The sequence below is a fragment of the Xenopus laevis genome, chromosome 7S (assembly GCF_017654675.1).
Source record: "Xenopus laevis strain J_2021 chromosome 7S, Xenopus_laevis_v10.1, whole genome shotgun sequence".
In the NCBI taxonomy this organism is placed as follows: Eukaryota; Metazoa; Chordata; class Amphibia; order Anura; family Pipidae; genus Xenopus; species Xenopus laevis.
The window spans coordinates 39,544,448-39,565,925 of NC_054384.1; the positions used below are offsets into that span (position 1 = coordinate 39,544,448).

Genomic DNA, 21,478 nt, shown 5'->3' on the forward strand with positions numbered 1-21,478 from the left:
GCTTGATACTGCTCTGTATTGGAGGGACAGAAGTCTGCAGGGATTTGAGGGACATTTTAGCTTAGGTAGCTTTGCTGGCTAGTAATCTACTGTTCTCTTTAAACAACTGCCATACGTTGACCTTGTAGGCATTGTTTGCCCAGTTTTTTTGGACGCAGCCACTGAAGCACAGTTGCCAGAAAAAATATGCCATATAAATGCTGAAAATAGTCATTTTTCGCCATACGTTGACCTTGTAGACATTGTTTGCCCAGTTTTTTTGGACGCAGCCACTGAAGCACAGTTGCCAGAAAAAATATGCCATATAAATGCTGAAAATAGTAATTTTTCGCCATACGTTGACCTTGTAGACATTGTTTGCCCAGTTTTTTTGGTTGCAGCCACTGAAGCACAGTTGCCAGAAAAAATATGCCACATAAATGCTGAAAATAGTCATTTTTTGCCATATACGTTGAGTCAACGTATGGCAAAAAATGACTATTTTCAGCATTTATATGGCATATTTTTTCTGGCCTCTGTGCTTCAGTGGCTGTGGCCAAAAAAACTGGGCAAACAATGCCTACAAGGTCAACGTCGTTGACCTTGTAGGCATTGTTTGCCCAGTTTTTTTGGCCACAGCCACTGAAGCACAGAGGCCAGAAAAAATATGCCATATAAATGCTGAAAATAGTCATTTTTTTGGTCGCAGCCACTGAAGCACAGTTGCCAGAAAAATTATGCCATATAAATGCTGAAAATATAAATTTTTTTGGTTGCAGCCACTGAAGCACAGAGGCCAGAAAAATTATGCCATATAAATGCAGAAAATATGCATTTTTTTGGTCGCAGCCACTGAAGCACAGTTGACAGAAAAATTATGCCATATAAATGCTGAAAATATAAATTTTTTTGGTTGCAGCCACTGAAGCACAGAGGCCAGAAAAATTATGCCATATAAATGCAGAAAATATGCATTTTTTTGGTCGCAGCCACTGAAGCACAGTTGCCAGAAAAATTATGCCATATAAATGCTGAAAATAGTAATTTTTTTGGTTGCAGCCACTGAAGCACAGAGGCCAGAAAAATTATGCCATATAAATGCAGAAAATATGCATTTTTTTGGTCGCAGCCACTGAAGCACAGTTGACAGAAAAATTATGCCATATAAATGCTGAAAATATAAATTTTTTTGGTTGCAGCCACTGAAGCACAGAGGCCAGAAAAATTATGTCATATAAATGCAGAAAATAGGCATTTTTTTGGTCGCAGCCACTGAAGCACAGAGGCCAGAAAAAATTAAACCAGTAGGGTTTGCACCCTAGTTTGTAACGGTGGCGGAGGGAGGAGGAGGACGCTAAAGGACAGCTGTGTGTGGAGTCATGAGGCTTGAAGAGAAGGACAGCTGCATAGAAGTCAGAACAAGTCTTCCGGCGTGCAGTAACCCTCCGAGATCCACCCCTCATTCATTTTAATAAAGGTCAGGTAATCGACACTTTTGTGACCTAGGCGCAGGGTCGGACTGGCCTGCCGGGGCACCGGGAAATAACCCGGTGGGCCCCAGCCTTGGTGGGCCCCTAGGCCCTTTACTTAATTACCTGCGACAGCATTATTATAAAACAAGTTATTCTGTACCATGCGGTGCGTGCGACGGGTGATGGAACACATATGCAGGCAGGCGGCGTGTGGGCCTCACCAAAATCAGAGCCGGTGAGTGAGCCCACTGCCTCCTAGCAGCTAGTGTCCTGGTGTCCATCACTAGTCGATTCACGTCTGCCCACAATGCCTGCCAGCACTGGTTGGAGGCGGAGCCGATGATGCTGCTGCTGTGTGCAGCCTAAGACGCTGACGTCACGGTGCGACGGGTGAAGGAACACATATGCAGGCAGCCACAGGCGGCGTGTGGGCGGCGTGCCCTACCAAAATCAGAATTGCACCGCTCCTGTGACTGTGGGTCCACATCGCCTCCTAGCACGTAATGTCCACAGTCCATCACTCACTAGTCGTCGCTTCACTTTCGCCCAACCATAGTGCCTGCCACTGCCAGTACTGGTTGGAGGCGGAGCCGTGGATGCTGCGGCTGTGTGCTGAAGTCACGTGCTATTGGCTGCATTGTGCCTGCAGGTTGCACGTTAATTGTACGTTTCAGGCAGGAGGCAGCCAACGTATACCTGACATGGGCATTCTATTAGGTGCGGCTTTCAAGCACATCGTGGGAGCGATCGTGGGTATCTTCTCTTCTTTACATCAGTTCAGCAGGCAGCATCAGCTTGGCAGTGGCACTCCCTTACTGTCCAGTGACACATCATACCTAGCTTCACTAATTCTGAGACCTCCAATTGAACTCCTTGTTGCAGCATCACAGAAGGTGGCACAGGTACTGACTTTTGGTCTAAGTCTAACTAAACAAAATACAAAAAAATGTTTTGTGTCATTGTTAATAGGGTGGGGATAAACAGACAAAAAGTTGCAGGGTGATATTATGCCTTTAAGTTAACTTTTATTATGTTATACAATGGACAATTCTTAGCAACATTTCAATAGGTCTTCATTTTTTATAATTTTCAAATTATTTGCTTTCTGACACAGGTATTTCTGACACCAATACCTGTTGCTAAGGTAATTTAGACCCTAGCAACCAGATCAGTGCTGAAATTCCAAACTGGAGAGCTGAACAAAATGCTAAGAAATTAAAAAATCACAAATAAAAAATTAAGACAAATTGCAAATTCTCATAGGATACCACTCTCTGGGTCATAGTAACATTTGAATGGGATTCTGTCATGATTTTTATACTGTAGTTTTTATTTATAAATTACATTACTTACACTGCAAATACATTACTCTACCATGTAAAAATTAATTCCTGAAGCAGCAAGTGTATTTAGTTGTAATATTGGTGTGTAGGTGCATCTCAGGTAATTTTGCCTGGTCATGTGATTTCAGAAAGAGCCAGCACTTTAGGATGGAACTGCTTGTAGATCAGCTATTGTTTTTCGAACTCAATGTAACTGAAGGGGTTGTAGCAGGATTTTTACTATCGAGTGCTATTCTAACAGGGTTACCTTTCCATTGTTCTTCTGATAGGCCGCTGGGGGGGAAAGCGAGGGGGTGATATCACTCAACTTGCAGTAAAGAGTAACTGAAGTTTATCAGAGCACACGTCACATGACTAATATAATAATTTGTATGGGGGGGGGGTGGGCCCTTGAGTTACGGTTTCCTGGTGGGCCTCAGGCACCCCAGTCCGACACTGCCTAGGCGAGTTCTCTTCTCAGTTACAATCCCTCCTGCTGCACTGAAGGTCCTTTCTGAGAGCACACTTGAGGCTGGGCAAGACAAGAGGTTCATGGCAAATTGTGACAGCTCTGGCCACAGATCAAGCCTGCGCACCCAGTAGTCCAGGGGTTCATCGCTCCTCAGAGTGTCGATATCTGCAGTTAATGCCAGGTAGTCCGCTACCTGCCGGTCGAGGCGTTCTTTGAGGGTGGATCCAGAAGGGTTGTGGCGCTGCCTTGGACAGAAAAACATTTGCATGTCTGACGTTACAGACTGGCCAAAGGGCTTTGTCCTTGCAGGTGTGCTCGTGGCAGGATTACTGGCACCTCTGCCCCTGGAATGTTGATGAGTTCCTGAAGTGACATCACCCTTAAAAGCATTGTACAACATGTTTTGCAGGCTGGTTTGTAAATGCCGCATCTTTTCGGACTTGTGGTATGTTGGTAACATTTCTGACACTTTATGCTTGTACCGAGGGTCTAGTAGCGTTGCGACCCAGTACAGGTCCTTCTCCTTAAGCCTCTTGATACGGGGGTCCTTCAACAGGCATGACAGCATGAAAGACCCCATTCTCACAAGGTTGGATGCAGAGCTATCCATCTCCGCTTCCTCATTATCAAGGACTGCATCATCCACGGTCTCCTCCCCCCAGCCACGTACAAGACCAGGGGTCCCCAAAAGGTCACCACTAGCCCCCTGGGAAGCCTGCTCCTGTTGGTCCTCCTCCTCCACAAAGCCACCTTCCTCCTCTGACTCCACTTCTGGCACCTCTCCCTGCGTTGCAGCATGTGCCTGGGTTCGTTCTGGTGATTCCGACCAGAAATCGTGCGCTTCCAGCTCCTCGTCACGCTGGTCTACAGCCTCATCTGTCACTCGTCGCACGGCACGCTCCAGGAATAAAGCGAAGGGTATTAGGTCGCTGATGGTGCCTTCGGTGCGACTGACCATATTTGTCACCTCTTCAAAAGGTCGCATGAGCCTGCAGGCATCGCGCATAAGCACCCAGTAACGGGGGAAAAAAATCCCCAGCTGTGCAGATCCAGTCCTACCACCCAGTTCAAAAAGGTACTCGTTGACGGCCCTTTGTTGTTGCAGCAGACGTTCCAACATAAGGAGCGTTGAATTCCAGCGAGTCTGGCTGTCAGAAATCAAACGCCTGACTGGCATGTTGTAGCGCTGCTGAATGTCAGCAAGGCGTGCCATGGCTGTGTAGGAACGTCTGAAATGGGCCGACACCTTTCTGGACTGGGTGAGAACGTCCTGGAATCCTGGGTACTTGGAGACAAAACGTTGGACTATTAAATTTAACACATGTGCCATGCAGGGCACATGTGTTAAATTGCCTAGTCTCAACGCTGCCAACAGATTGCTTCCATTGTCACACACCACTTTTCCGATCTGCAGTTGGTGTGGGGTCAGCCACCGATCGGCCTGTGACTGCAGAGATGACAGGAGTACAGATCCGGTATGGTTTTTGCTTTCCAGGCACGTCATCCCCAAGACAGCGTGACAACGGCGTACCTGGCACATCGAATAGCCTAGGGGGAGCTGGGGGTGCACAGGTGTGGAGGAGGAGAAGGAGGACCCAGCAGCAGAGTAAGAAGAAGAAGAAGACGAGGTAGAGAGCGATGGAGGAGTAGAGGTGGTGGCAGAACCGCGTGCAATCCGTGGCGGTGACACCAACTCCACTGTTGTTGTTGAGCTACCCATTCCCTGCTTCCCAGCCATTACCAAGTTCACCCAGTGGGCAGTGTAGGTGACATACCTGCCCTGACCATGCTTGGAGGACCATGCGTCAGTAGTCATATGGACCTTTGGCCCAACACTAAGTGACAGAGATGCGGTAACTTGGCTCTGCACATGTTGGTACAGGTGTGGTATTCCCTTTTTAGAAAAAAAATTGCGGCTGGGTACCTTCCACTGCGGTGTCCCAATTGCTACAAATTTGCGGAAGGCCTCAGAGTCCACCAGCTGGTATGGTAAAAGCTGGCGGGCTAAGAGTGCAGACAAGCCAGCTGTCAGACGCCGGGCAAGGGGGTGACAGTCAGACATTGGCTTCTTACGCTCAAACATGGCCTTCACAGAAACTTGGCTGGTGGCAGATGACTGGGAATGGGAACAGGTGGTCAAGGTGGAAGGCGGAGTGGAGGGTGGTTCAGACGGGTCAAGGAGAGCAGAGGTAGAGCAGTAAGATGCTGGACCAGAAGGAGTGTGGCTTTTAGTTTGCCTGTTGCCTTTGAGGTGTTGCTCCCAAAGTGCTTTGTGCTTGCCGCTCATGTGCCTTCGCATAGAAGTTGTACCTATGTGGCTGTTGGGCTTACCAAGGCTCAGTTTCTGACTGCACTCATTGCAAATTACAATGCTTTTGTCAGAGGCACACACATTAAAAAAATCCCACACTGCTGACTTTTTGGAAGTGTGCGATCTGGCGGTAACAGTAGAAGTTGGCGGAGTTGGCGGTATTGGCGGCAATGGCGGGTGCGTTGGCCGGCTGAACACAGGTGCCGATACATGTTGTTGCCCTACTGATCCCTGCGGGCTGTCCTCCCTGCTTCTTCTAAGTCTTATTCTCCTACTGCCTCTCTGACTCTCCGTCTCTCCATCTGAACTACCCTCCTCTTGCTCTCTTCTACTAGGCACCCACAAAACATCAATCTCCTCATCATCATTCTCCTCAGATGCATCAATTTCTTCTGACACATCACAGAAGGAAGCAGCAGCGGGGACCTCCTCCTCATCACTCATTATGTCCATCTCTATCGTGTTCTCTGCCAGAATTAAATCTGGTGTAAGGTCCTCATCTCCTTCATCTTCTTCTGGCAATAATGGTTGCGCATTACTCAGTTCAAGAAACTCATTGGAAAATAACTCCTCTGACCCCAGTGAAGAAGGGGCACCGGTGGTGGAGGAAGTGTTACGTGGGGTGGCCATAGCAGTGGAGGATGAGGAGGATGTTGTGGTAAAGTTAGAAACGGTAGAGGATGGGGTGTGCTGTGTAAGCCAGTCAACTACCTCTTCAGCATTTTGGGAGTTCAGGGTCATTGGCTTTTTAAAACTGGGCAATTTGCTAGGGCCACAGGATTGCATAGCAGCACGGCCCCTAGCACGGCCTCTGCGTGGAGGCCTGCCTTTGCCTGGCATTATTTTTAAAAAAACAACAACAACAACAAAAACTCAGTTGGTTTTTCTGGAAACGATAATACACACAGCTAGATGGCGGGTTGAAGAAAACACTGTGCAAATAATGCCTACAAAGTCAACGTATACACTACTACAGCGGTGGATACGGATTACGTAAAATATATGAATGCTGCTTGAAAAAAAGTAACTCAAGTGGTTTTTCTAGAGACGATAATATTATCAATATTTAGACAAAATGTGAACAAGGTCACACAGCTCGATGGCGGGTTGAAGAAAACAGTGTGCAAATAATGCCTACAAGGTCAACGTATACACTACTACAGCGGTGGATACGGATTACGTAAAATATATGAATGCTGCTTGAAAAAAAGTAACTCAAGTGGTTTTTCTAGAGACGATAATATTATCAATATTTAGACAAAATGTGAACAAGCTCACACAGCTCGATGGCGGGTTGAAGAAAACACTGTGCAAATAATGCCTACAAGGTCAACGTATACACTACTACAGCGGTGGATACGGATTACGTAAAATATATGAATGCTGCTTGAAAAAAAGTAACTCAAGTGGTTTTTCTAGAGACGATAATATTATCAATATTTAGACAAAATGTGAACAAGCTCACACAGCTCGATGGCGGGTTGAAGAAAACAGTGTGCAAATAATGCCTACAAGGTCAACGTATACACTACTACAGCGGTGGATACGGATTACGTAAAATATATGAATGCTGCTTGAAAAAAAGTAACTCAAGTGGTTTTTCTAGAGACGATAATATTATCAATATTTAGACAAAATGTGAACAAGCTCACACAGCTCGATGGCGGGTTGAAGAAAACACTGTGCAAATAATGCCTACAAGGTCAACGTATACACTACTACAGCGGTGGATACGGATTACGTAAAATATATGAATGCTGCTTGAAAAAAAGTAACTCAAGTGGTTTTTCTAGAGACGATAATATTATCAATATTTAGACAAAATGTGAACAAGCTCACACAGCTCGATGGCGGGTTGAAGAAAACACTGTGCAAATAATGCCTACAAGGTCAACGTATACACTACTACAGCGGTGGATACGGATTACGTAAAATATATGAATGCTGCTTGAAAAAAAGTAACTCAAGTGGTTTTTCTAGAGACGATAATATTATCAATATTTAGACAAAATGTGAACAAGCTCACACAGCTCGATGGCGGGTTGAAGAAAACAGTGTGCAAATAATGCCTACAAGGTCAACGTATACACTACTACAGCGGTGGATACGGATTACGTAAAATATATGAATGCTGCTTGAAAAAAAGTAACTCAAGTGGTTTTTCTAGAGACGATAATATTATCAATATTTAGACAAAATGTGAACAAGCTCACACAGCTCGATGGCGGGTTGAAGAAAACACTGTGCAAATAATGCCTACAAGGTCAACGTATACACTACTACAGCGGTGGATACGGATTACGTAAAATATATGAATGCTGCTTGAAAAAAAGTAACTCAAGTGGTTTTTCTAGAGACGATAATATTATCAATATTTAGACAAAATGTGAACAAGGTCACACAGCTCGATGGCGGGTTGAAGAAAACAGTGTGCAAATAATGCCTACAAGGTCAACGTATACACTACTACAGTGGTGGATACGGATTACGTAAAATATATTATGGCTGCTTGAAAAAAGTGACTCCGGTGTTTTTTCTGGCGACGGTAATATTATGGATATTTAGACAGAATGTGAACAAGGTCACACAGCTCGATGGCGGGTTGAAGAAAACAGTGTGCAAATAATGCCTACAAGGCCAACGTATACACTACTACAGCGGTGGATACGGATTACGTAAAATATATGAATGCTGCTTGAAAAAAGTGACTCCGGTGTTTTTTCTGGAGACGGTAATATTATGGATATTTAGACAGAATGTGAACAAGGTCACACAGCTCGATGGCGGGTTGAAGAAAACAGTGTGCAAATAATGCCTACAAGGCCAACGTATACACTACTACAGCGGTGGATACGGATTACGTAAAATATATGAATGCTGCTTGAAAAAAGTGACTCCGGTGTTTTTTCTGGAGACGGTAATATTATGGATATTTAGACAGAATGTGAACAAGGTCACACAGCTCGATGGCGGGTTGAAGAAAACAGTGTGCAAATAATGCCTACAAGGCCAACGTATACACTACTACAGCGGTGGATACGGATTACGTAAAATATATGAATGCTGCTTGAAAAAAGTGACTCCGGTGTTTTTTCTGGAGACGGTAATATTATGGATATTTAGACAGAATGGGAACAAGGTCACACAGCTCGATGGCGGGTTGAAGAAAACAGTGTGCAAATAATGCCTACAAGGCCAACGTATACACTACTACAGCGGTGGATACGGATTACGTAAAATATATGAATGCTGCTTGAAAAAAGTGACTCCGGTGTTTTTTCTGGAGACGGTAATATTATGGATATTTAGACAGAATGTGAACAAGGTCACACAGCTCGATGGCGGGTTGAAGAAAACAGTGTGCAAATAATGCCTACAAGGCCAACGTATACACTACTACAGCGGTGGATACGGATTACGTAAAATATATGAATGCTGCTTGAAAAAAGTGACTCCGGTGTTTTTTCTGGAGACGGTAATATTATGGATATTTAGACAGAATGGGAACAAGGTCACACAGCTCGATGGCGGGTTGAAGAAAACAGTGTGCAAATAATGCCTACAAGGCCAACGTATACACTACTACAGCGGTGGATACGGATTACGTAAAATATATTATGGCTGCTTGAAAAAAGTGACTCCGGTGTTTTTTCTGGAGACGGTAATATTATGGATATTTAGACAGAATGTGAACAAGGTCACACAGCTCGATGGCGGGTTGAAGAAAACAGTGTGCAAATAATGCCTACAAGGCCAACGTATACACTACTACAGCGGTGGATACGGATTACGTAAAATATATTATGGCTGCTTGAAAAAAGTGACTCCGGTGTTTTTTCTGGAGACGGTAATATTATGGATATTTAGACAGAATGTGAACAAGGTCACACAGCTCGATGGCGGGTTGAAGAAAACAGTGTGCAAATAATGCCTACAGGGCAAATAATGCCTAAAAGGTCAACTTATACACTACTACAGCGGTAGTAAAATAAAAAAAAGTAAAATAAAAAAAAATGAATATTAAAAAAAAAAAATTAAAGTTGGTGCTGCTGAACTACTAGGAGCAGCAGATTAGCACACCAGTCCCACTCCCCAACACTGCTAGACTAATAGCACTGGGCTCTTATAGTAGTAGTAGTAGTAGTAGTAGTAAAACAACAAAAAAATAAATAAAAGCAGTCCTTACAAGGACTACTGTTATTGCAGCAGTCAGCAGATGAGATCAGAAGCAGGACAGCTGCCCACTGCAGCTACATACAGAGCACTGCAGTAGAAGGTAGATTACTAGCCAGCAAAGCTACCTTATCTTAAATGTCCCTCAAACCCCTGCAGACTTCTGTCCCTCCAATAACAGAGCAGTATCAAAACGATTACTAGCCAGCAAACTTTCAACTGTCCCTGAAATCACTAACAGGCAGCAGCTCTCTCCCTACACTATCTCTTCAGCACACACAGGCAGAGTGAAAAAACGCTGCAGGGCTTCGGTTTTTATAGGGAAGGGGAGTGGTCCAGGGGAGAGCTTCCTGATTGGCTGCCATGTACCTGCTGGTCTGGGGTGAGAGGGCAAAAAAAAGCGCCAACAATGGCGAACCCAAAATGGCGAACGTCGCGCGACGTTCGCGAACTTCCGGCGAGCGCGAACACCCGATGTTCGCGCGAACAAGTTCGCCGGCGAACAGTTCGCGACATCTCTACTGATCTCATCTGCTGACTGCTGCAATAACAGTAGTCCTTGTAAGGACTGCTTTTATTTATTTTTTTGTTGTTTTACTACTACTACTACTACTACTATAAGAGCCCAGTGCTATTAGTCTAGCAGTGTTGGGGAGTGGGACTGGTGTGCTAATCTGCTGCTCCTAGTAGTTCAGCAGCACCAACTTTAATTTATTTTTTTTAATATTCATTTTTTTTTATTTTACTTTTTTTTATTTTACTACCGCTGTAGTAGTGTATAAGTTGACCTTTTAGGCATTATTTGCCCTGTAGGCATTATTTGCACACTGTTTTCTTCAACCCGCCATCTAGCTGTGTGACCTTGTTCACATTCTGTCTAAATATCCATAATATTACCGTCTCCAGAAAAAACACTGGAGTGACTTTTTTCAAGCAGCCATAATATATTTTACGTAATCCGTATCCACCGCTGTAGTAGTGTATACGTTGACCTTGTAGGCATTATTTGCACACTGTTTTCTTCAACCCGCCATCTAGCTGTGTGACCTTGTTCACATTTTGTCTAAATATTGATAATATTATCGTCTCTAGAAAAACCACTTGAGTTACTTTTTTTCAAGCAGCATTCATATATTTTACGTAATCCGTATCCACTGCTGTAGTAGTGTATACGTTGACCTTGTAGGCATTATTTGCACACTGTTTTCTTCAACCCGCCATCTAGCTGTGTGAGCTTGTTCACATTTTGTCTAAATATTGATAATATTATCGTCTCTAGAAAAACCACTTGAGTTACTTTTTTTCAAGCAGCATTCATATATTTTACGTAATCCGTATCCACCGCTGTAGTAGTGTATACGTTGACCTTGTAGGCATTGTTTGCCCAGTTTTTTTGGCCGCAGCCACTGAAGCACAGAGGCCAGAAAAAATATGCCATATAAATGCTGAAAATAGTCATTTTTTGCCATACGTTGACTCAACGTATATGGCAAAAAATTACTATTTTCAGCATTTATATGGCATATTTTTTCTGGCAACTGTGCTTCAGTGGCTGCGACCAAAAAAACTGGGCAAACAATGCCTACAAGGTCAACGTATGGCAAAAAATGACTATTTTCAGCATTTATATGGCATATTTTTTCTGGCAACTGTGCTTCAGTGGCTGCAACCAAAAAAACTGGGCAAACAATGTCTACAAGGTCAACGTATGGCGAAAAATTACTATTTTCAGCATTTATATGGCATATTTTTTCTGGCAACTGTGCTTCAGTGGCTGCGTCCAAAAAAACTGGGCAAACAATGCCTACAAGGTCAACGTATGGCAGTTGTTTAAAGAGAACAGTAGATTACTAGCCAGCAAAGCTACCTAAGCTAAAATGTCCCTCAAATCCCTGCAGACTTCTGTCCCTCCAATACAGAGCAGTATCAAGCAGATTACTAGCCAGCAAACTTACTATCATCTGTCCCTGAAATCACTAACAGCTCTCCCCCTACACTATCTCTTCCAAGCACACACAGGCAGATTTTTCAGATACATTTTTGCCCTTGATCCCCCTCTGGCATGCCACTGTCCAGGTCGTTGCACCCTTTAAACAACTTTAAAATCATTTTTCTGGCCAGAAATTTTTTTTTTAGATGTTAAAGTTCGCCTTCCCATTGAAGTCTATGGGGTTCGCGAACCGTTCGCGAACCGCTCGCATTTTTGCGCAAGTTCGCGAATATGTTCGCGAACTTTTTTTCCGACGTTCGCTACATCCCTACTCTTGGCATTGGTGTTTCTACCCACTCATGTTTATAGAGCTACTGTATATCATCAGATTTATTATTTCTCATCCCAGAAAAAAGTATGATGGTTTCCAGGAAAAAAAACACAAGTACTGTAATAAATAAGTCTGTACAGCCAGTGTAGTGTATACCAATAATTGTAGAACAGTCTGGCTATAATTCTTTCCTAACAGATTGTTTTTCCCTTAGCTTGCTGATTAGTATAGATAGGAGTAAGAGTTTGTTTACTATTCTACAAAGGCTTGTAAGTTTCTTTTTGAAGTTTGATTGAGTAGTAAATATTGACAGTTCTTACAATGCTTTTGAATTTGCAATACGTTGTTAAGAATATACTGTATCTTCTCTGTCCTTGTTTTTGCTAGGTGGTCGTTTGGAGTGCTCCTGTGGGAGATTGTTACCTTGGGAGGAAATCCATATCCGGGTATTGCTCCGGAGAGGCTCTTTAATCTCCTAAAAACTGGATATAGAATGGAAAAACCAGAGAACTGCAGTGATGAAATGTAAGCAAAGCTTGTATTTGTTTAATTAAAATGTTTACATTTTCATAGATATTAACACCAAATATAACACTATGTCAGCCCAGTTGCTTTAAAGGGGATGTAAAGGCAAAAAAACAAAATCCAATTTTTACTTTCTTTAATGAAAAAAAAATCTATCTCCACTATATTTTAATTAAAAAATGTGTACCACTTCATCATCATCACCATAAACCTAACTGTATGCAGTGCAATTCCCCCTTTGTTTTACTTGCTCTGACGGCTGTGGATAGGAAACTTCAAAAGGTCCCTAACTGCTCTGCAGGGAAATGATCATACCTCCCACCTTACTTCCCAGAACTCGAGCAGCTTTGTTTGTTTCCCTATAAAGCAGCGGGCGACTGTGTATAAATTGTTATCCACAGACCCAGTGCAGACTGTATATTCTGATTATAAATCAGTTTTGTGTATCTTATTATTTGACATGTGCTGTTAATTTATGACTATCCCTAAGCTTAACCTCCCAACAGCAGCACAGACCACACCGAGCATGTGCATGGTCTTGGTCTTGCAAAGATGTTTAACAAAGTTACAAGATGATGACCCCATGCAGCCAACTTTGAAAGCATAAATCATTTGTTTAATTAGGCTTTTGGTGCAGTAAGTTCATGTTTATGTTAATCATACAAAATACAACATTTCTAGAATTATTCTATTTTAGGCTTTAGTTCCCCTTTAAGTGGAAATGCTTTATAACAATTAGGGATACAATGCATATGCATGAAACACATATATTTATCTGTGTTTGTATGCAATACCAAAGAATAATTCTCTCTTTTTTTTTACATAAACTTCTTTTTCACTTTTGCGCTTGGATGTCCACAGCGCATTGTGTGTTTTTAAACATGCATTGTAAACTCTGGTTATTTTACATTTCAGTAGTAAAACTTTGAAAATAGTAATTATTATTATAATTGTAACATTGCACCTTGTCAAAATAAACTGATCATTTATCTCCACATTTACAGGTACAATCTTATGCTTAAGTGCTGGAAACAAGAGCCAGAAAAGAGACAAACATTTGGCGAAATCAGTAAGGAACTGGAGAAGATGATGGTGAAAAGCAGGGTAAGTTGCTACTGCAGTATTACCCACCAGAAGAAGAGACATGCTATATAATAGAGTGTCTACAGCTGGATAGTGGCGAGAATGCCACAGCATGTAAGTTATAGCAATAGCAACAAATCTCCAATTACAGTTTAAATAATTTACTTTTTAAACAAGCTGCTTTATGTCCTCTGCTGAAAACAATGTTGTCTCTCAGAAAGTAGCTGTAAAACCTTTTCAGTTTAACCCCCACTTAAAAGTCCAACCTTTGGTCAGGCCCCACCCTGGCTTATAAAATGAGTACAGAAATTGGAAAATATACTATATGGGGTTCATTTACTTAGTTCGAGTGAAGGAATAGAATAAAAAAAAAATTGAATTTTGAATGTTTTTTTTGGCTACTTCGACCATCAAATTGGCTACTTCGACCTACGACTTCGACTTTGAATCGAACGATTCGAACTAAAAATCATTTGAATATTCGACCATTCGATAGTCGAAGTAATGTCTCTTTAAAAAAACTTCGACCCGCTAGTTCACCACCTAAAACCTACCGAAGTCAATGTGCGCTTATGGAGAAGGTCCCCATAGGCTTAGCAATCTTTTTTTAGTTGAAGAAAAATCGTTTGATCTATGGATTAAAATTGCGGTAAATCCTTCGACTTCAATATTCGAAGTCGAAGGATTTCCATTCGACATTCGATTATCGAGGGTTAATTAATCCTCAAGTAAATTTGCCCCTAAGTGTATTTGTCAAGTGTATCAGCTAGAGTTTCAAGAATATCAAGGACAGAAATACATATTCATGACAATTATCTCCATAACTGACATTCCAGTTTCTGACTTTTGGGTATAAGAGCAAATGGCCATTCTCCCCATTTTTCACCCTAACTTTCCATCAAACTGAGCCGCCTACCACTGCTCCAAGCACCAAAGCCACCCCCCCCCCCCCGGGAACCGCTGCTCTAAGCTTTATTTTTTTGCATGCACTGACAGATTATGTAAGTGAATAGGGAATTAGAGGATAATTTGCCTATGATGTAAGTTTTTTTTTTTATTTTGACTGTAATATACAGGTATGGTATCTGTTATCTGGAAACCCATTATCCAGAAAGTTCCAAATTACATAAAGGCCATCGCCCAAAGACTTAACTTTATCCAAATAATCAATTTTTAAGAATAATTTCCTTTTTCTCTGTAATAATAAAACAGTACCTTATACAGGTAGTGTACCTGTTGCCCAGAATTTTTCAGACCTTGGATTTTCCAGATAATGGATCTTTATGTAATTTGGATCTTCATACCTTCATTTTACTAGAAAATCATGTAAACATTAAATAATGCCAAATAGGCTGGTTTTGCTTCCAATAAGGAATAATGATATCTTAGTTTGGATCTAGTACAAGCTACTGTTTTATTATTACAGTGAAAAGGGAAATCATTTTTAAAAATTTTGATTATTTGGATAAAATAAAGCCGATGGGAGATGGCCTTTCTGTATTTCTGAGATTTCTGGATAATTGGTTTCTGGATAACAAATCCTATACCTGTACATGATCCAAACTAAGATATAATTAATCCTTTTTCGAAGCAGAATCAGACTTTTTTCTAGTAGACTTAAAATGTGAAGATGCAAATTAAGGAAAAATCTGTTACCCAGAGTCCCAGGTCCTGGGTATTCTCAATAACACGTCCCATACCAGCATCTACATGCACACAGTAGCAGTTGAATTTGATGGCAAATACACTGAGACTAAAAAGGCTATAATCACTGTATTATCCCAAAACACGTCAGAAATAAACATTGCAATGCTCTACTATTGCTTAATGTTGATTTCCTTCAACCTCAATTTACTAAAAGCAGCTCCAGTAACAGAATGCTTGACATTGTTGTATATTTATTGTGCATATATAATATTTAATAAAATATTTATCGAGCTATATAATAAAACAGTTATTTCCTTGTGTCATTAATTTGTGCCTGAAAGACAGGTTTATTTGCCTTATATTCAATAGAGAGTCTAAGGGGCAAATTCACTAAAGCGCGAAGCAGCTAACGCTAGCGCAAATTTGCCAGCTGGACATCATTTCATTACTTCGCTGATTTACTAATGGGCGCTGGCATAAATTCGCTAGCGAAGTGGACCTACTCTATTACTCTATTACCACTTTGCACCCGTACGCCAGACAAAGTTGCGCTACGGCGAATGGGACGTAACTACCCTAATTCACTAACTTGCGCATTTTACTGAACTTTACCTTTTGCTCCAGACTTGCCTTCGCCACCTGAGCCCAGGCGAAGTGCAATAGAGTAGATAGCGATTGCTTCAAAAAATAGTTGAAATTTTTTCTAAGTCCCAAAAAACACTGGTGTCTTTTCCTTTTTTAAGGAAGATAGGCTGAAAAAGAACGTAAATTTTTTTGGGGGTACCCTCCTTCCCTCCTACATTTCCTAACATATGGCACCTAAACTATACAGTGGACACATGTATAGGGCAAAATAACAACTCTATTTGATTTTATGAAGCTTGTGTAGTGTAATGTATTTGCTGCTACATATACGTCCATTGTACTTTAACTATGCAAATTAGGCATCGCTAGCGTAATTTCGATTTGCTTGATTGAATTGAATTCGCTACCGCTGGCGAAGTGCGGCGGAGTGTGTCGAAGCTGTCACTGACGCAACTTCGGATCTTAGTGAATTTGCCCCAAAAACTACATTGTATATTGGCCAGACTCTGTTGGTGGCATTTACTATGCCCAAGGCAGAACTGTACTCTAAATAGCACCCCTTAGTACTTATTTACTATTTACAGAGCAGTTTTGCTCAGGGGAATAGCTGTGCTGTGCACAATGATCAGGGTCTGGTGGAAGGTTCTTACTTGCCACCCTCCACCCAGCCATAATATATATAGGGATATTCAGGGTGGTAGCTGCATTCCACTTTGCTTTAAAATGGAAAAATGATATTACAGAAGAAATTGGCATGCTTTAACTGTATACTGTATATCCTCATCTTTATATTTTACCAGGATTATTTGGACTTGGCTGCATCCACTCCTGCTGACTCCTTACTGTATGACGATGGTCTTTCTGAAGAGGAGACCCCTCTGGTGGACTGCAATAATGCCCCACTTCCTCGAACTCTCCCTTCTACCTGGATAGAAAACAAACTCTATGGTAGAATCTCCCATGCGTTTACTAGATTCTAGCTTTTGTCTAGTAACAAGTGTGATTTCTTTTTGCGTGCCTCTTGCAATCTGTTTCTCTCCCCAGGGGCTTGTGTCTGAATGAAATCAATGAGACTGTTTTATTTTATTTTTTAAGATATATTTTTTTATTCTTTTGCATATTTAAATGGCAGCATCTGCAGATGTTTGCAGCTGTTCAAAAGAAGCAAACATAAAAGAAAATATTAATAACAATGTATGTACATGTATACAAAACTTTAAACCAAAAATCATTTCAACTATATACTATAGCCAAGGAAACAAGCTCATGGAAAACTTTATTGCTATTCTAACAACTTAATGCTATCTTTTAGCATGAGCAGGAGCACTTAACACGCACACACACATATATATATATATATATAAATCCAAAAGGTAAGGTGCACACTGGGATCCTTTGTACGAGTTAAAATATACGTTTTATTAAATACATGTTAAAAGACCCTTTTAACGTGTACTTAATAAAACGTATATATTTAATTGTACAAAGGATCCCAGTGTGCATCTTACCTTTTGGATTTTTGTATGCAGCTTTAATTGGTGGCACTTGGGTCAATTTTTATTGGAGTAGTGGTGTGCTGAACTACTTGGACTGTATTGCATAAGATTATTTTTATTTGTAGCAATCTACCTATATTGGGTGCAGAGAAAAATGCAGCACTCATTAAAATGAAAAGCTTATTTTCTTTGCTAAGACACAGGGTCAATAGCATTATGGAGCTGCTACTACATGAACACACACACTCACGCACCAAGACTGTTGCATAACAGGGACTGCTTGCTTATCTATACAAACACTTAGCATGCGAATCCCCAGTTAAGCAACTATTTTTTTGTCTTCTGTTTAAAAGGCTGTTTGCGCCTACTTATAAATACACACATGAGAAACGAGAAACAAATTTAGGCCATTGCAAGACAAAAAATTAGAATTTTCCTATATGTTTAAAAGCATTAAACACAAACATATACAGAACCACACATAAACACACAGATAGTTTTACAAGTAGTGATCAGTTTGAATGGTAGCCAGTGATGTCATAAGGTAAAGTTAAAGGAACAGTAACACCAAAAAATGTAAGTATTTTAAAGTAATGGAAATATCATGTACTGTTGCTCTGCACTGGTAAAACTGATCTGTTTGCTTCAGAAACACCACAATTGTACATAAACAAGCTGCTGTGGAGCAATGGCGGAAATTTAAAAATGGCACAGGTTAACTAATGGATAACAGATTACACCATTAGACAGACAGAGCTTATTTGCTATCTGCTGTGTAACCTGAGCCTTTTCTCCTTTGAATGGCTGCCCCATTGCTACACAGCAGCTTATTTATATAAACAATAGTAGTGTTTCTGAAGCAAACACACCAGTTTTACCAGTGCAGGGTAACACTGCATTATATTTTCATTACTTTAAAACACTTTTATTTTTTGATGTTACTGTTCCTTTAAAATTGCTTCAGGAAGGATAGGAAGCCGCTAATATTTCCATAGCTCTGTTTTGCACCTCATAGTTTCATTCTGTTGGTTTTCAGTAGATATCAAAGCACTGATACCAACTATTTTCCTTCAAGACAAGCATAGTAATAATCAATTAATCATAATTAAAAGTTGAAACCAGTTCAGACTGTTTTAGAAATCCCATAGTTATATATATAGAACATGGGTGAGTTTTTACTTATTAAGCTCTAAAGTCACATTTTGATAAGACTGCCTCTACGTTCCTTACATTTTAAGGTTATGAATACGACAAGTGAAAAGAACTAGCTGCACCACAAAGGAATAATCTACAGGAAAAATTGTGGTTTAAGATGTCTGTAATTGTGGCTTATGTACAGCATCAGATTTTCTGAAGAGTTATATAAATTAATATATGGATACATTGATTGCCCAGTCCCGACTTCTTAAATCTACCTTTGAAGTTTTGTTTTGTATATCTTGGGCTATATATCATTAAAGTTTTATTCATGTGTAAATTTTGTTTTAGTAGAAATGGGCTTTTAAAGCCCCTGAAGGTGTTTCATGCACTAGAGTTTAAATATCATAGGTCTTAATTTAAACTAATTTAGTGGATTGGTCTTACAGTATATTAGACGTAATTCTTACTAAGATGCAAGGAGCAGGGATATATGTGGATACAGGCAGTTCCAAGCATGTATGCTAATATAAGATCTACTGAAAAAACATGTCATTGGAACTGTATTTATTTAAAACATTTTTTGAATGTCTTATTTAAGCTTCAAATGCCAAATTGATTAAATTGATATTTGAAAATCCACAAGACTCTTAATTGGAAATCAGAAAATGCAACAGCAAAGAAATGCATACTACCATGCTGTATCTTAATGTGAATTCAAATGGCATAATCTTGAAAGTAAACATCACAAAGCTTCCATTTGATGCTGTCATCAATTGATCATACTTTATGAGCATAGTTTATTGGGTTCTAGTCTAGACCAGCTCAGAAAAACAGTTGTAACTATGTTACAGACTAACATGGCCAGTAGCTTAAAGAAACATTAACACCAAAAAAATGGAAATGTTTTCAAGGAATGACAATATAATATACTGTTGCCCTGCACTGGTAAAACTGATGTGTTTGCTTCAAAAACAACTATACTTATATAAACAAGCTGCTGCATCGCCATTGGGCCACCATCCAAGCACAAAATACACAGTGGATAACAGATTGTTTACTATAGAGCTTATTTGTTATTGGCTGCACCTTTTTTTTTATATAAACGATTGCAGAGTTTCTGCAGCAAACATACAAGTTGTAGGGCAACAGTATGTATATTGTCATTCCTTTAAAGAACTGTTATTTTATTATTTTCTAAAACAAACTCCCTAATTTTAAAACCTTATACCGAAACCTTAAACCCCCAAACAGAAATGCTGAAATGAAAATGATCACAAACCATAAGTCCCTACATGTAATTCTGATACAGTATAGTTTTAATTATATCAATGGGGAATGCCTCAGTTGTAGCAATTATGGAGAGAAGATGTGTTCTCCATTCACATATGGATTATGGGCTTAGGGACCAACTTGATAATTGGTTGCCATAAGTCAGTGTTTTCCAACTTATTACATATTGTGATGGGCTGATTATTTCTCATATAGCATGCATAATTTTATTATGTCATACAGTGAAGTCTATAGAGCCTTTCAGCAGACTGGGGATCATAAAAATGATTTCAAGTTAGACACCCAGCCTGTGGGCCTATAGTTGGACAGCCCTGCCACAGGTAACTCGACAAGTAGCAAACTATGCACCTTCTATTTTGTGTGTCTGAGTTTAAAGGAAAATTGAGAAACTCAACTTATAAATGTGTTTCAGTTATTTTTAAAGGAGGACTATAAACCTTGTTCCAATCTCTGAACACGCTGTTTACTTGTTGGTTTGCTCACAAAAAAATCGTTGTTTTTGAAATTTTTTGAGCTAAACAGAGCAAACAGTGAAACTAAAATTACTTCCTGTTTGGCCTTTGCATGGTAAAAGATTACCAGATCATAACTAAACAGAACTCCTTGATGCACGGGGTTTAGTTGTGCAGTGGTAATCTGATTATCTACTTTATGAGGACCAAACAAGTCTCTTGAGATTCCTTGTTCCCTGTATAGTTCAAGAAATACCAAAAACATAAATTGTTTCATGATTTAAACAACAGAGCCTTATTTATTGAAATTGTGTTGAAAAATAGAGTATTCCTTCCCTTAAATAAACACTGCTTCTCATCTCGACTAACAGTGAATAAATCCTTCCACACAGTGTTCTCAATTTTATAATTTTAAAGGTTTATATAAAGTCTGCTGGTAAATATAGAGTATATATAAACTTGAGACTAGATAAATTCATGGTCTTTAGCTCTGAGAGGCTCATTTACATTGAGTCCTGGCATGTTAGATTAGTGAGTTAAGTGCATTGATAAATTCAAACTATTGAAAGGATGAAGGTGGGGGGCACATTTATTAATATAACACATTTGCCATAACAGAGATATTACAATTACAAGTATTTTAACCTGGGAAAAGCTTCAGTGTGTGCTATTAGAGTAGGCATGCATTTTACATTGTGAATATCCCTGAAACATGATTTAAGCCCTTTTGCATACTCTACAGTATATTGTCTTTTCAGTTGTCAGTCTCTGGTATATGTCTTACTTTAGTGATTACACAAGACAGTAAGCATAGTTCTTGCCAAAACTCCTTCTACCTGTTTTTTGTATGATTTTCCACTATTGTACAGTGAAAAAAATGCCTGGGATTTTCCATTATTCTGTGTTTCAAATTTATACAATATAAGGGGAAACATGTTTAAAAATTAAAGTTGCTTCTCAAGATTTATCATTATTGTAATTATCAATTTGTTTACATTTTCCAACTAAGACTGAGCTAAGTTGATGCTGAAGAGGCCAGCAATACAAAAAGGTGGTGGACTTCCTCTTAGTATATCCTGGTTAACTTCAAACCTAAATTCTAAATGTCCCTAAATTAGGTATAGTATATAGTCAGAAGAAGATTTCCCATCAGATGGTGTCCTTATTCAATATAGTAAAAACTCCCTAACATCACTCGTATCATCTTTATCTAAGAATTACATATAAATATGTTAGAGTAATATCTGCATGCAGTGCCAGCCCTTCCCTA

At 40.1% G+C, this 21,478-nt stretch overlaps 1 protein-coding gene across 2 annotated transcripts in view; it reads left to right on the forward strand.

The window, feature by feature from the left end:
* Positions 1 to 21,478, forward strand: part of ret.S (ret proto-oncogene S homeolog) — a 72,954-nt gene that overhangs the window by 50,729 nt on the left and 747 nt on the right. The window contains exons 17-19 of one of the 2 annotated variants that reach the window (XM_018239414.2): positions 12,378 to 12,515; positions 13,520 to 13,619; positions 16,631 to 16,778. In XM_018239414.2, coding sequence (XP_018094903.1) covers positions 12,378 to 12,515; positions 13,520 to 13,619; positions 16,631 to 16,778 — 386 coding nt within the window. 2 annotated transcript variants of the gene reach the window in all.